At 37.4% G+C, this 15,382-nt stretch overlaps 1 protein-coding gene across 1 annotated transcript in view; it reads right to left on the minus strand.

Moving 5' to 3' along the window:
* Lgr3 (Leucine-rich repeat-containing G protein-coupled receptor 3) overlaps positions 1-9,685 on the minus strand; it is an 82,353-nt gene extending 72,668 nt beyond the window's left edge. The window contains exon 1 of the mRNA XM_067763894.1: positions 9,598-9,685. Coding sequence (XP_067619995.1) covers positions 9,598-9,685 — 88 coding nt within the window. The remainder of the gene's footprint in view (positions 1-9,597) is intronic.
* Positions 9,686-15,382: the final 5,697 nt, after the last annotated feature.

Raw genomic sequence — 15,382 nt, forward strand, 5'->3', positions numbered from 1 at the left:
CACAATGAAGGGCTGTGGTCAACATTATCGTTTCACCCTCAGGGTCAGTTTTCAAGGATTGAGTTTTTTTTTTTAGACAAGCAAGAGACCGAATTACCCCGGGAGCAGGTAGTACCCAGGGAAAACTTTATGGTCTACTGAGTTCACTCTATAAGTGAACTCTCCGCGCATTTGAGGTGAAACCACAGCCCGTGCGATTCATCCCACTTCTCAAGGCTTGAGACCTGCCTACTATGTCTGTATGAAAGATTCAATATATACAGGCCAAAACTAGCGTTTGCTGCTCCCCGCAGTACATTTTTACTGACGACCGTGATAGGGTAGCGCAAGTTATCCACGAATCACATGGCTCCCTTTCGAGTAAAGACATCTTACTGATGTATTGGATAGCCATAGAGTTTTGGTCGCCTTTTACGACCGGTATACATGCCTATTGCGGGCATATTATGCTACCCCTAACCCCATTTGCTGATGACGATTTAAGAAAAAGCGATTATTTTACACAAAGCCTTTACTATGAATGATCGCCTTAAATTAGTATGTGTGTATGTAAGTACGAAAGTCTGGCAGTAAGTCATCAGCAGCTTTATTTTATTGCATAGATCTACTAATACAGTCGATTAGTTGCGTGGCTTCATTCGTAGGCTTGATTGTCTTACATAATCAACCAAATAAAAGATTGTAAATGGTTCCGATTTTATGGAACACATACATGAATATACACTCACACGCGCACAAACACGTTATATATTTATGAGCATACGTGGGAGTAACAAAATAATAAAATTGGTGGAAAGCTTGCATGTCTTGCTTGGATTTTTGAGGTATTGGTTGGCAAATCAGTTCTACATACAATTATATGTTTATATGTATATGTAAATGTACTTGTATGCATGTATGAATCATTTAATACCAATCACCAATAAAAAAACTCTTGCAATAAATGAAAAATATAAACGAGACAAAGCAGTTCAATAAAGAAGTATTTAGAACAAGTTGTATCAAATGACCGAGCACACTGGCTTTAACGGTCTCAATGTCTTTATTTATTTCATTTTTTGAATGCTTAACAGGGTTGCCCATAAATTTTGTGCTGAAAAGGCCTTTATGTTTGCAATAATTTGGGAGCTTCGTTTGTTGTTATATAATATGGCGCTCCTATTCATTAAATAGATTAGAAGAGACATATTCAGATTAAAAGCCGCAAGAAGGTATTCTTATCAGAATATGCATACGGAAGCAGTTGAAAAGAACGGCTCCCACTCAGCTGGAAGGGTCAGGTGCAAAACGATTTAAACTTTCTTAGTGCTTCCAATTGTTGAAAGTTCACCTGTTGGTCAAAACCATTTAATTGGTTAAGCTCCAATTAAATATTTATTTATTTTATTTATTTAAAACTTATTTGTACAAGTAAGACTGTCTTTTTGGTTGTACATCAATCACATCAAAAAATGGAAGTTACATATAAATAAACTTAATAAAGAATGAATACAAAATTTTGATTTAAAATAATAATAAGCACATATGTATATAATTATTAATAGTGTGATAGAAACAATTCCAGACTAAAGTCTGAAGAATGAAGGTTTGAGATATGTAAATTAGGGTAAGTTAAGAGTTTAGGAAACATAATACTGCTTGTTTGAAACATCCTGCCTTACGAATTGCTTTTGTCTTGGAAGGAAGTGAGTTCCATAGACGGATTGTACTGACAAAGAACATTCTAGAGGATGTCGAGTATTTATAACCCGTATCAACAGATTCAAAGCTCGAGTGGACTGGCACAAGGTTAGCTTATTAAATAGGTAAGGGGGATATTGATAATGCAGAAGTTTGTGTAAGAAACATAGATTTCTCATTTTTAAGAAATTGCAAACGTCACTCCCGAGTATTTTCACGGCATATGAAGATTTGTGATCGTTCTTTCTTTTAGAAAAAAACAAATCGGGCGGCATTATTTATGGCCAGCTGAAGTTTGTTAAGCGATACAGCATCAAAGTTACCATATGTATGTACACTGTAAGAAACTTGAGGTACTGTAAGAATTTTGACCAGCTTCAATTTAGTGGCTCGCGGTAGTAAGTAAGCAGTTCTGTAAAGATTGCGAAGGGTGTTATAGATTTTTACCCACCACAAAGCTGATATGGTCAGCACAAGTAAGACTAGAATTAATTCTGAAACCTAGATTGGTAACCACATCCTGGAAACCTATTTTATCATCATTTAGCAAAATTTCAGGAAGGCTGCTTAAATCGTATGCTGCGTTCGATATTGCAATCGCCTTAGATTTTGACTCATTAAGATGTAGCTTATTTGAGCGAGCCCAGTTACTTATGCGCTTTAAATCATTATTCAGCCTAACAAATAAGTCTTCGGAGAGCCCGATCGGGCGCGACATGTAGTGCTGGGTATCGTCAGCGTAAAGATGCGTGGCGGCAACAGGCGACTATGTCGTTGATGAAGAGTGTAAACAATACTGGTCCTAGGATGGATCCTTGTGGAACGCCCAACGTTATGGACTTTAAATCAGAGAGTCCATCACCGCACTGAACTCGCTGGAATCGGCCAGTGAGATAGTTTTGCATTAACTTAATTGCATAATGTCAGCCCTTATAGTAATTTTCGAGCTTGCGAAGTAGTATTTTAAAATCAACCATATCAAACGCTCTTGAGAAGTCTAGAAGCACTAATACCGTAAGATCGTTGTTGTCGTAAGCTGGACGTATATCTTCAAGAATCTTCAACATGGATGTAGCACAACTATGCCCTTTTCTGAAACCTGATTGGACTTCAGACAGCAAGTGGTTGTCATGAATATAGTCAATTATCTACTTTGATAGTAGCTTTTCGTATACTTTGGATAAAGCAGGCAGTAGGCTAATTGTTCTAAAGTCTTTGCTGTCTTTACTTACGTAAGTTATATTGCGAAGGGGCAATCTTCCTGGGGTTAAATGAACGGGCAAATTTGCTATACAGTTCGAGCAAAAGGTCACAGGCTTCGCTTTCTAGGTCATATAATGCGTACGCATAAAGATGCTTACGTCAAGAGAGTATTCGTATGACATTCAGCAGCAAAAGGAGCGCGAAGCATCCGCTGAGTTGGGGAAACAGTTAAACAGAGCTACAAAATCCCATCGCTTTCGGAAATTAAGTTCTATCAGCTTCCAAGAAGTTCGCGATCATTTCTTCCAATGCAGAGGGCTGCAGAACTTAACGGTTATTATTAGTATTTGCAACAAAAAAATACAACAAGCCCCAGATGAGTCAACCTTTCTGCGATGACAACCACTACAAACGTTAAGTGATTTGATTAAACAAAAGGTATTACGTCATGATCGTCATGACGACAGGTATATCATTAGTATCAAGTATGAACAACGGGTGGTGGTCAAGAAGAAGAGGGAGAGGGAAAGGAGTTATACAAAAATCCATTGGCTGGAAAAGAGAGAAAGTAAAATAAGAGATAGGAGTCGGAATTGGAGACATAGAAAAAGAGAAAGGTGCGTGGAAGAAGAATAGAGAGTGAGGGCGAGGAAATAAAGTGAGGTGAAAATAGGAAGGAGAAGTTCTTCAAGAAGGTAAGGAGATTAATAAAAATATAGGATGGTTGAGGGAGACGAAGTATAAGAGAGAAAAATAGGGAAGGTGAAAAGGGAAGATACGGAGCAGAGACAGGACTCAAAAGGAGAAGAGGAGCGAGGGGCAGGAAGATAAAAAAAATTTTACCAGAAGCTACAATATTACAAACGCCTGTGTTTACTAAGAAAATTGATAAATCACAGAGAGGATTATTATTGGGCAGGGGAACGTCTCATTTATTTATCTCTATTTTACGTATATGTAAAGATGAATGCGATTTTAAAAATTGTACTTGTGTTAGTGTCATATAGCTTCGTAGCAGCTTATAAAAACAAAAATATATTAATATCGGCCGGGCGGAAAGAAGCAGGTATTCCATATTTGGCAAAGTGATTCAATATTGTAACGAATTTACTTGCAAATCCTCTTATTTGCAACCCTCTGCTAAGTTCGAATCACTAAACTGTTGAATAAATAACTCCAATATTGAATGATGGAAAAATGGCCTTTATTAAGTACTTCACAATAACACTCAAACTGTGCAACGAATAGCTTAATAACCAAACTGATATCTTAAAGCAAACTGACTTTCAAAATAATAGTGCTATTGCTCGCTAGATATCGTCTTACTCGTAACTGCTTGACAATTCAAATCAAACTGAACTCTTCTTACTCGCCTGCATCGCTTTTATAGTTTACGCTGCATACTTCTAGGCTCTTCGGTTTCCAGAAGTTACTAGTTGTTTCGGCTACAAAATCGCCAGCCACAACTACGTGCACAAATTATTGCTCTCTCTTGTGACAACTCAGATAAGGTATATGCATGTGTTTGTAGTTTACAGTCTCCCGCACACACATAAGCGTATAAGTAAATTCATCGGTGTGTGACATCTCATCTCTCGCTGCCTTGTATGTAAATGTTGCTCGTCGGAATGTGTACATATGTGTAGACGCAATTATTGATTCGTTTATGTAGATACATAATGATTGAATTATTGATGTGCATTCACGTCACTGCTTAGATCGGCTTAGAGCTGGCAGCACTCCTTAGTTTTGCTAATATTCGTAACACTGCCCTCCACCTAAGTCTGATCGTCCCGATCAGACAAATCTCCCAATCTAAACGCCGCTAGATCTCCAAATGTACCACCCTTCTAATCCGTGGTTTCCCAGTGGTTTGTATGCGGTAGATGGTATCACTGATCTTCTTCACAACTTTGTACGGGCCTTCCCAACTGCACCGAAATTGGAACACCTTTCCGCCGGTGAGGGTTGTTTAACAGTACCAAATCTCCATTCCGGAAACCTTCCGAATTATTTTCCCTGTCGTACCTGTGTTCCATCTTACTACTCATTATTCTGGATCGTTCTCTCGCACTCTGTTGCTTGGCCAATGAAGAACTACTTTGTAGAGCTTGTTCTTGACGGATTGGCTTCACATACTCAGTATCATTCCGACGTTTCCCAACAAAAGTGCGCGCTGGCTTGAAACCATCCTTGCATTCTTTCTGAAAAATTCTTTCAGTCATTTTAGTGCGTCCATTAGGGTTTGTTGATGCCGTTCTTTTCCTCGCAGGTACTTTTAATTTCGCTTTATTTGGCACATTCGACCCATCAACCTTTGCTCGATCTACTTTCCTTGACTTTCGTGGTCTCTGTCGAATCTCCTCCACCAGCACTCGCTTACTGCTGAACCCTTTTTCCAAACTGAAGTTAAGTGGCACATCTTGGTTCTCATAATGCATCACCCTTCTCTGCATATCGATCTTGATGTCATGGTCAACCAAGAAATCCACTCCCAATATAACTTCATCAACAATCTCCGCCACAACAAATTTGTGTAGAACCATGACCTTCCCAATCAATACTTCACATATCACTTCTCCCTGAACTTGGTTATACTCGCCAGTGACCGTACGCAACCTTTGCTCCAGGTAACGGTTTTACTCTCCTGTTGACCAAGTCAGATCGGATCAAGGAATGAGATGCGCCCGTATCTACAGTCAGTATTCGTTCGTTGCCATCCACATTCCCTCTGACGGTAAGACTGTTCGATTTTCTACCAATTTGCGACACAGATATCACAGGGCATTCAATAGCCGGATCTAGCTCTCTACCTCTTACTCGCTTTTGCTCATCTCCTCCAGCTTTGCGTTTACGCCCACCCACATTGTTGGAACTATTAAGGCCAAGATCGCAATGACGTGCAATGTGACCGGAGTTCCCGCATTTGAAGCATTTGATAAATTTTTCACTCCGCTTTTGCGATCCTTTCAGCGCCTCCAATATTGCGTCTACCCACTCTGGCCTTTCTACTTCCACACGGCGTGCTTTGAAAACTGGCTTACACAGAAGCGACGCTGTTTCCTGAATCTGGGCTTGTGACACCGTTTCTGCGAATGTTGGCTTTGGGTTTGCGTATGTAGCCCGCTTCGTTTCCACATCTCGTATGCCATTTATGAAGCTCTGGATTTTTACCCTTTCAGTGTATTCCACGGGTGCATCTGCATTCGCTAAATGTGCTAGCCTTTCAATATCCGACGCAAACTCTTGCAATGTTTCACCAGGCTTCTGGAAGCGGTTCAGCAACTCCATTTGGTATATCTGTCTCCTATGCTCAGTTCCGTATCGCCTCTCTAGAGCGCCCATCAATGCTTCATAACAGTTCCGTTCACTCTCTGGAATGGTTTGTAAAATCTCAGCTGTAGGCCCTTTCAACGCCATTAATAGTGCAGCAACTTTATCTACCACATTCCAGTTGTTCACTGCTGCGGTTTTCTCAAACTGAAGCTTGAAGACCTGGAAAGGAACAGAACCGTCAAAGGATGGTGTTTTTACCTTTGGATTACTCGCTGAAACTGCTGGGCGATTCATTTGCAACTCCTGTATACGACCTCTCAAAGCTTCTATCTCGGCATCAATTTTGTCCTCGAGCTGCACAATTTTTGTATCCTGTGCTTCCAGCTTTGATGTTACCCTTATCTCCTGTGCCTCCAGCTGCGAGGATATGCGGGCCTCCTGTGCTTTCAACTGCTCAGCGAACTGAGATGTCATATATGTCTTTTGCTCTTCCAGTTGAGTTTCCATCTTGGATGTAATCTGTGTCGACATTTCTGACATACGCGTTTCTTGTGCTTCAATCTTGGATGTTATGCGTGTCTCCTGCGATTCTAGTTGTGATGCCATTTATGTCTTCTGTTCTGCCAGTTGAGATGACACTGTCGATGTTTGAGCAGATATTGCAGCTAAAATCATGTTCAAGTCTGTACTGGTAACCGTCTGCGATGTTTCGTTCTTCTCTTCAATTTTTGTTGTCTCCTCGCCATCAAGATGAAAGACATGCTCTTCCACATCAATTCCTTCTGCTTCCATTGCTTCTCGTAGCCGTGCCTGAAGTTCGAGTTTAACGCCGCTTGTATTCAATCCACGGCTCTCCAACTCCTTCTTCAGTTGCGGGATCTTCAATTCACTTAACTTTGCCATGTCCTTGTTGTCCTCTAGAATTTATTCAACAATTCCTCTTCTGACACCAATTGTAACGAATTTACTTGCAAATCCTCTTATTTGCAACCCTCTGCTAAGTTCGAATCACTAAACTGTTGAATAAATAACTCCAATATTGAATGATGGAAAAATGGCCTTTATTAAGTACTTCACAATAACACTCAAACTGTGCAACGAATAGCTTAATAACCAAACTGATATCTTAAAGGAAACTGACTTTCAAAATAATAGTGCTATTGCTCGCTAGATATCGTCTTACTCGTAACTGCTTGACAATTCAAATCAAACTGAACTCTTCTTACTCGCCTGCATCGCTTTTATAGTTTACGCTGCATACTTCTAGGCTCTTCGGTTTCCAGAAGTTACTAGTTGTTTCGGCTACAAAATCGCCAGCCACAACTACGTGCACAAATTATTGCTCTCTCTTGTGACAACTCAGATAAGGTATATGCATGTGTTTGTAGTTTACAGTCTCCCGCACACACATAAGCGTATAAGTAAATTCATCGGTGTGTGACATCTCATCTCTCGCTGCCTTGTATGTAAATGTTGCTCGTCGGAATGTGTACATATGTGTAGACGCAATTATTGATTCGTTTATGTAGATACATAATGATTGAATTATTGATGTGCATTCACGTCACTGCTTAGATCGGCTTAGAGCTGGCAGCACTCCTTAGTTTTGCTAATATTCGTAACAATATATATGTGAAGTATGAGAGGTAGAGGGAGTGATAGCGAGAATAAGACAAAGAGTAGAAGTGGGTGTGCGAATGTGAGTGTTAGTGTGAGTATGAATGGGAATGGTAGATGAAATGGGAGTGGAAGTGGGAATGGAAATGAGAGTGGGTGTGGGAGCGTTAGTGGGAGTAGGACTGAGTATGGTAGGAGTGGAAGTGGAAGTAAGAGTGGGATTGGAAGGAAGATAAATGGAATAAGGTTTAGACAAGAATAAGAAGGATAATAGAAGGTAAGTGAGAGAAAGAATGAGATAGAGGGAAGAGGGGAAGCAGGGTTTATTTTTGAAATGTAGGCAAACCAATTTTCTGACAGAACAAAGTCTGCCGAGTATTCTAGTATAAAATATGTCCCATACAACCGATTGCTCAGATTTAATGAATTTTTCATAAGGTCTCTGTTCAGCTCCATTCATTAAAGTTTTGAGGTTTTCGGCACAGGCGATGACAGTACCGTCATTACTTGTTTTTTCTAACATTTAACTTAATTCATATGGATAAGAAAAGACGGCCATTGCCTCCAACTTCTGTTAATACGCCACAACATTGCAGAAACGGCGCACCGTCACAATCTTTTGCATTTGGTTAGTGAGCATTTACAGGCCGACAAAATTTAACCAACATTCAGACCCAGAAACCAGATTATACATATGTTTCCGAAGGTTTATGATGTGCTGAATCCAAACCTGGTCTCAGAATTGCTCTATCAGCTCTGGTTTTCGAGATATCCTGGCCTAGGATTGCAAAAAACACCGTTTTTGCCCATACTTGAGGTTATGTAGCCTTGCAGATGTTTTCTTTCACCAAAACTAAAGGATGGTATCTTTAAACACAAGTCTTCTTCTTTCAAATGGCATTGAGTTTGCTCAAATATAATTTTTTTTTCGCTGAGATATCGCATTTTGAAACTTTCATGTTTCTTTAGGAGATACGTGGGGTTGGTTAGCTCACTTGTGGCGTGAGATATCTAGATAAATAAGACTTATTTTAAGAAAAATATGCGAGTAAACACTGTCCCCAGGGTTAGGTGGGTTAGCCATCTTGCGCTATGATAGGGGTGGTTTCTAGGGGTCAGGGCTGTGTGTGACCCGATACCCGAGGGTTGGATAGTGTAAGGGTGTGGTGAGGTAGCGCACTTATGATGTGAGACAAAATTTTACGAAAAATAAGACTCAATTCAAGAAAATTAGTAATCAACTTTATCATGTCTATGTTATCTCAATCGATTTTCAGGTGTAGGAAAATTTAGAAACATGGAAATTTCAAAATGCGATATCTCAGCGAAACAAAAAGATATTTGAGCAAACTTAACGCCATTTGAAAGAAGAAGACTTGTGTTTAATAGATGTCATCCTTCAATTTTGGTGAAAGAAAACATATGCAAGACTACATAACCTCAAATATGGACAAAAACGGTGTTTTTTGCACTTTTAGGTAAGGATATCTCGAAAACCAGAGCTGATAGAGCATTTTTGAGACCAGATTTCGATTAATCGCATCAAAATACTTCGAAAATATATAGTCCGCTTTCTGGGTCTGAGATTCTGTCGGCCTGTGTCATTCACACGTTTAATGAAAGTGTGAATTAAATTAAATTAAATAACAAAGCAACAAACTATCTAAAAAATAGAACAAAAATACAATTTATCACAATTAAGTGTCTCATGCGACTAAAATTTTTAAATTTGTCTCTATTTTGATTGGGCTTTTAATTATGTTGAAATGAAAACTTTCACAGCACCTACTTAAATTAAGAGTAATGAAATTAAACACTTACCTAAACTGAAGTAGAAAATTATTGCTGAGAGTGTAATGACCATAAGTAGCAGACTGCCACCAATAGCGATGCTACGTCCATAAACCATAATTTAACGATGCTAAAAGTGCTCAAGATTTATTTTGTTGAAAGTTCGTAGTTGCTGCAAGTTGCGTCGTTTATTAGTTCATTTGATGCTTAATGAAAATCTGTTCGCTGCCATAGAATTGTGATCTTTTTTAAACGTTTTCATTAACATATTAAAATCAAGAAGCCAACGATGAGAAAGATAACACTGTGCAACAGCTGGGTATTGGACCAAACCCACTTTTTTGTAGGGTTCGAGGTTTATGTAGACAAAGTACTATCTCCGTTTTTCGAAGTTAGCCTCCAAAAAATAGATATCGGCTTTCGAAGTTCGATATTCTACATTTCGAAATTTTCTTGTTTTTTTAAACCCGTTCAGCAAATTAAAAAAGTAAGAATGTGGTCGTGGTGCGCGTTTTTCTTTTATTTGAGTGGCTGAATTCTTTTTTTGAAAAATTACAGTACGAGCAATTCCAGTGCAGAGTATGTGCACACCTGAAAGTAGTAGCCACTATCGTGGGACTATCTGACTTTTCACCTCGTATAACAGCTGTTATACTAAATTTCTAAAAAAAAGAATTCAACGCTTCAAATAAGGGAAAAGAGCGGACCAAGACCCACCAAATTTTTACTTTTTTAATTTGCTGAACGCGTTAACAAAAAGGAAAATTTCGAAGTGTAGAATTTCGAACTTCGAAACCCGATATCTATTTTTTGGAGGCTAACTTTGAAAAACGGAGGTAGTGCTTTGTCTACTTAAGCCTCAATCTTACAAAAAAGTGGGTTTGGTCTAATACCTAGAAAAAAGTTGATTTGGCGCATAGCGCATAGTAATTATTAACTCGTTTAGATGAAGTTGCTTACAGAGCAGTGTGAGTGATTTTTTTTTTTACTTTACTCCCTGCACAGCAAGATTTTAATGTTTTATGCATTCACGTGACAACAATTAACGAAGAGTTAAGCTTTTGCGCTGTTTAGCGATTGATTACGTTTGTTGTTGCTGCTTTTTGGTATCGTTAATATAACGTCACTTTGAAATTGTGGCACTGCGATGACATTAACTGTCCTCAGCAAACATCAACATAAGCGACATGTTTATACATACAGAATATAACTTTTTTTAACTTTATTTATTTTTTCTTCTGCTTTCACTTTCATTTAAGGTTTAAGGTTAGGTTAGGTTAGGTGCTCTGGTATTATTTTGTAGAAGACAATCAGAACACAAGCAAAAAAGATAATAAGTAAACTGAGGACATGACAGCGTAAATATCGCATGGGGTTGCATATCATCATCAGTACTATCGGAAATCCATCATTATCAACATTAACACCATGATAATCTATAAAATTGCTGTTGTATATTGTCGTTAACATTTGATTGAACAGTTGGATCTTAGCTGAGTTGCCCACACACTTTTATCACGCACTTTGTGTTTACATACGTGTTTCAGTGGTTTGATTTTGTTCTCAGTATGAGATAATAGTCTTTAACATTGATTGTTTTGTTTATTCTGATAGTTGAATATGTATATACTTTAGATCCTTTCAGATATTTTGACAGATAGCAAGAGTAGTGGAGTTTGAGATAGACAGAGTGGGACAGAAGGTTGCGAAACACAAAAGACAAAGAAGGGAGGATAGAGGGCCAGAAGAGCAAGAGTTATTAAATAGAAAACCACGAGTAGAAGAGTATAGAAAGAGAAGTTGGTGATAAAAATGGTGTGAGAATATGTAGAAGGAATAGAAGGAAGAAAACACGGGAGCATGGCTAAGAACCCAAAAACAGGAAAGAAATGTAAAGGGTACTTAAAAGGAGCGAAATGGAACAAGTAAGGAAGGCTAAGTTCGGGTGTAACCAAACATTACATACCCAGCTGAGAGCTTTGGAGACAAATGTTGGAGTTGAGTGTTGACATAATTTACTTATATACTGTAAAGATTTTATCTTTTTTGTTAAAGTTTGACTTTAAATTTTTTTTTTAAAAGTTAGCGTAATAGGAGTAACGTTCCTGCCAAATTTCATCATGATATCCTCAACGTCTGCCAAATTACAGCTTGCAAAACTTTTCAATTACCTTCTTTTAAAAGTGGGTGTTGCCGCGCCCATTGTCAAAAATTTTACTAATTTTCTATTTTGCGTCATAAGGTCAATCCACCTACCAAGTTTCATCGCTTTATCCGTCTTTGGAATGTATTATCGCACTTTTTCGGTTTTCCGAAATTTTCGATATCGAAAAAGTGGGCGTGCTTATAGCCCGATTTCGTTCATTTTAAAAAGCGATCTGAGATGAGCTCCCAGGAACTTCCATACCAAATTTCGTCAAGATACCTAAAAAATTTACTCAGGTTATCGTGTTTACGGACGGACATGGCTAAATGAATTTCTTTTTTCGCCCAGATCATTTTGATATATAGAAGTCCATATCTATCTCGATTAGTTTATGCCGTTACGGGGTACCGTTATGCGAACAAAAGAGAAATTTATTATTGTTATATTAGACTAAGTCACAGCGAAGAGCGAAGAGTACTTTCTATGTATAAACATTTATGTATTTTTTAAAATCATATTCTGTTTTTCAAAAATAATTACGAAATTTTGCAAAAAAGTAACTATGGTATTATTCTAAACTGTGGTGTGCACAGGCACAACAACAACAACAGGCTTAAACTGGTCACAAGGTGTCCTTTAGTCATGTATGCAGAATCCTCTAGAGTTTAAACTTTCATTCTTAAGGAATATTTGCTCTTTGTAAAAGGCATAATGTTTCATACTTAATTTGCCTTTAGCCGCTTGAACGGTTATGACCGCGCCCCAGTCACTTCTTCTTTTGGCTAACTAGGGTCAATTCGTCATACCAAGATAACTCAAATCGTTTTCCACATGATCCTCCTTTCCAAATATATCAGAAAGTTTCTAGTTGATGCAACGTATAGCTAAAGATTTACTCGGCATTTTTACTTCGAATCATGAAGAGTTGAAGTATTAATAAGAAATGTTAAGCTTGCTACATGAAGCAATATTTTCTAGGACACCAAAGTTGTAACTCTTCCAAATTTTTTACATGTTGACCAAAGACATCTTGTGAGCTAATCTTTAAGTGCAAATATAAAATAACTCAGACGTGCTGGACTAGTTGTATTATTTTTACGATCTGTCTGTTTATGAAAAACTAGCTATTACTCGAGGAACTGCTGCCGTATAAAAACTAATTTCATTAATATTTTTTTAATTGAAAAGGTTAATATAGTTTTTATAACTTATTATGAATACTTCCCTTGTTTAGTGCTTCATCGTTTAAAAGCGCACTAGTTGGTCCTCTTTACATGTTGTTAGAACCCACTCTGCCTTAAATCCTATTTAGCTTTTTATAAATTTTTACTTTGTAAATACATTAGAATCGCGAAAAAGTTAACTCTCAAGAAAGTTAAACGCTCGGCTAAGTTGACCGATCTTGAGCGTCCACGTAGCGCTCTAAAAAGTTAACTATTGGTTAACTATTGTCGCGAAATTGCTAGACCTTAGGAAAAATGGATGAACGAGGAAACAGAGAGTATAAAAGCAGCGCAAGCTGAGGCATGACTAATCAGTTTTGATTTAAGCACGCTATTGGTTGTGAAGTATAAGTGTTATTGTTAAGTACTCTCAAAGTAGTCTAATAAAAACCATTTTGCATTATCGAATATTGGAGTTATTTATTCAACAGTTTAGCGATTCGAACGTTAGCAGAAGATTTAGAATAAGAGCAACTCCCCTAAATTCGTTACAATATGTATGTATGTTCTGTGGACTTGAAATCAGCCAGCACAAATTAAAAATCTAAGTTTATGCTCTGTAATGATTAAAACTAAGTTATTTAAATAAATTCAATGTGTTATATCCCAAAAACTATGTTTATTACTGCATTTTTTCAAATTTGAAAACCACTTCGAAAAGTTAATATTTCGGAAAAGTAAACTACCCTTGAGACATTTTGGTCAACTTTTTCGCGATTCTACTGTATTTAAATTTTTAGAGAATTTTCGAGCATTTTATATTTATACACTTACATATACTCGATTATAGTAATTAAGGCAGCTGCTTCATTATTTCGATATAGATTTTTGGTAGAAGGAAAATGTTATCTGTTTTAGCAGATTCTGTTTGGTGACGATAATTAATTACAGATGCCACCGAAAGTAGAAAAAGTCAAAGCAAAATATCATGAAAGTTAAACAAGCACGATGTATTTTTTCTTAAAACTTCTGCACAATTGAATAAATATACTTAATTTGAACTCAACTGACCTCTATAGATAAGCTGCTCATGTATGTATGTAGCTGATATGTTGGGCGGTTGATCGCATTTGATTGCAAGTATTGATTATGATAATTTTAAAGCATATTTATTATGAATTTTTGCATAACTTGCTCTATTTAATGACTCATTATTTTCATATTTTATTTTTTTTTAATGCTTAAAGACTTCTTCAACTTCAACTGTAGTTTAAACTTTCACAAAAAACTGGACCTAAAGGGCAACTGGCGCAAAAGAGATGGAGATCAAAGAAAATTCAGTTGTGATAATCATTAGCAAATTTCGACCAAATGATTAATATTATTGGGAAGGAAACTGCAACTATTTTTCATCCCATTGCATTGAGCAGTACTAAATATCACGTATACGCCCCGTTCACCCAAAATTTATTGTGCAATTTGGGATTCTTCTTGGCATTTCTAGTTATATGTCCTCATAGTCATGGCATAGCCCCAAGTGGAATAACCCTACGTGGAATAACCCCAAGCTTTTTACTTCAGATTGTGTCATTGTTACTACAGTGGCATAACCACAGGTTTTTAGTTGGTTACGAAACTGCAGTGGGGGCGACATAACCCCAATCAATTTTGGGATTCAATAACCATTCAAGCTACCCTGCAGAGAAAAACTATCAGTTACTAAAAAAAATCTAAATAATAGTTGAACACTTTACGGCATTTGGGAAAGTAATTAATTCACTTCTAGCTAACTACAAAAAGTCAGCTTTCAACTAGCTAGACAAAGTTGCTGTTTCGAAAAGTAACTCACTTCTCGTTCACTACAAAATGTCAGCTAGTAACTGGTTGTGGAGTCAGGCAACGTTGCTTTGAGTAAAAGTCATCTTTGGTTGGCTTTAAGTTGTAGGTGTGGCACACAGTGTCGCGAAGCGGCCAAAAGTCAAAAAAGTTCATCGATAGATATTTTTATAAAACTTTGACAAACGATGGGGACTACATCCATTAAATAATTTCGAACAGAATTTTTAATAATAGACTTGCGCGCTTTTATTGGGACTTCCTTAAACCTGGAATTTTGTTAATTGATCATTTTGCCCACCGTTTTTTATGAAAAAGGTCACTGAAACAAACGCAAATTCAGAGCTCGTTAGTAGTTAAATGTAAATATCTCAAATGAGTTTTTTATTATATTTTGAAATTTTCTATACATGGAAATCCTACTTTTTCATTTATTCATGGATCAGGTGATGAGTACCGTTACTTTTTATAAGTGGGAAAAATTAAGTGAATTTTTATTTGAAGTTAAAAGTCTTGAAGAGAATAAAAAAAAATCATCCTAACGCCATCACAATTTTTGGATATATTGTCACAAGTAATGTTAGCTCAAAATTAAGACTAGTGAGAATGTGCGCTAAGTTGCGATATTTACCCTTTTTTACTTTATAGTGATACCTGCTGCTACAGCAAA

The sequence above is a fragment of the Eurosta solidaginis genome, chromosome 1, assembly GCF_040869045.1.
Source record: "Eurosta solidaginis isolate ZX-2024a chromosome 1, ASM4086904v1, whole genome shotgun sequence".
Taxonomy (NCBI): Eukaryota; Metazoa; Arthropoda; class Insecta; order Diptera; family Tephritidae; genus Eurosta; species Eurosta solidaginis.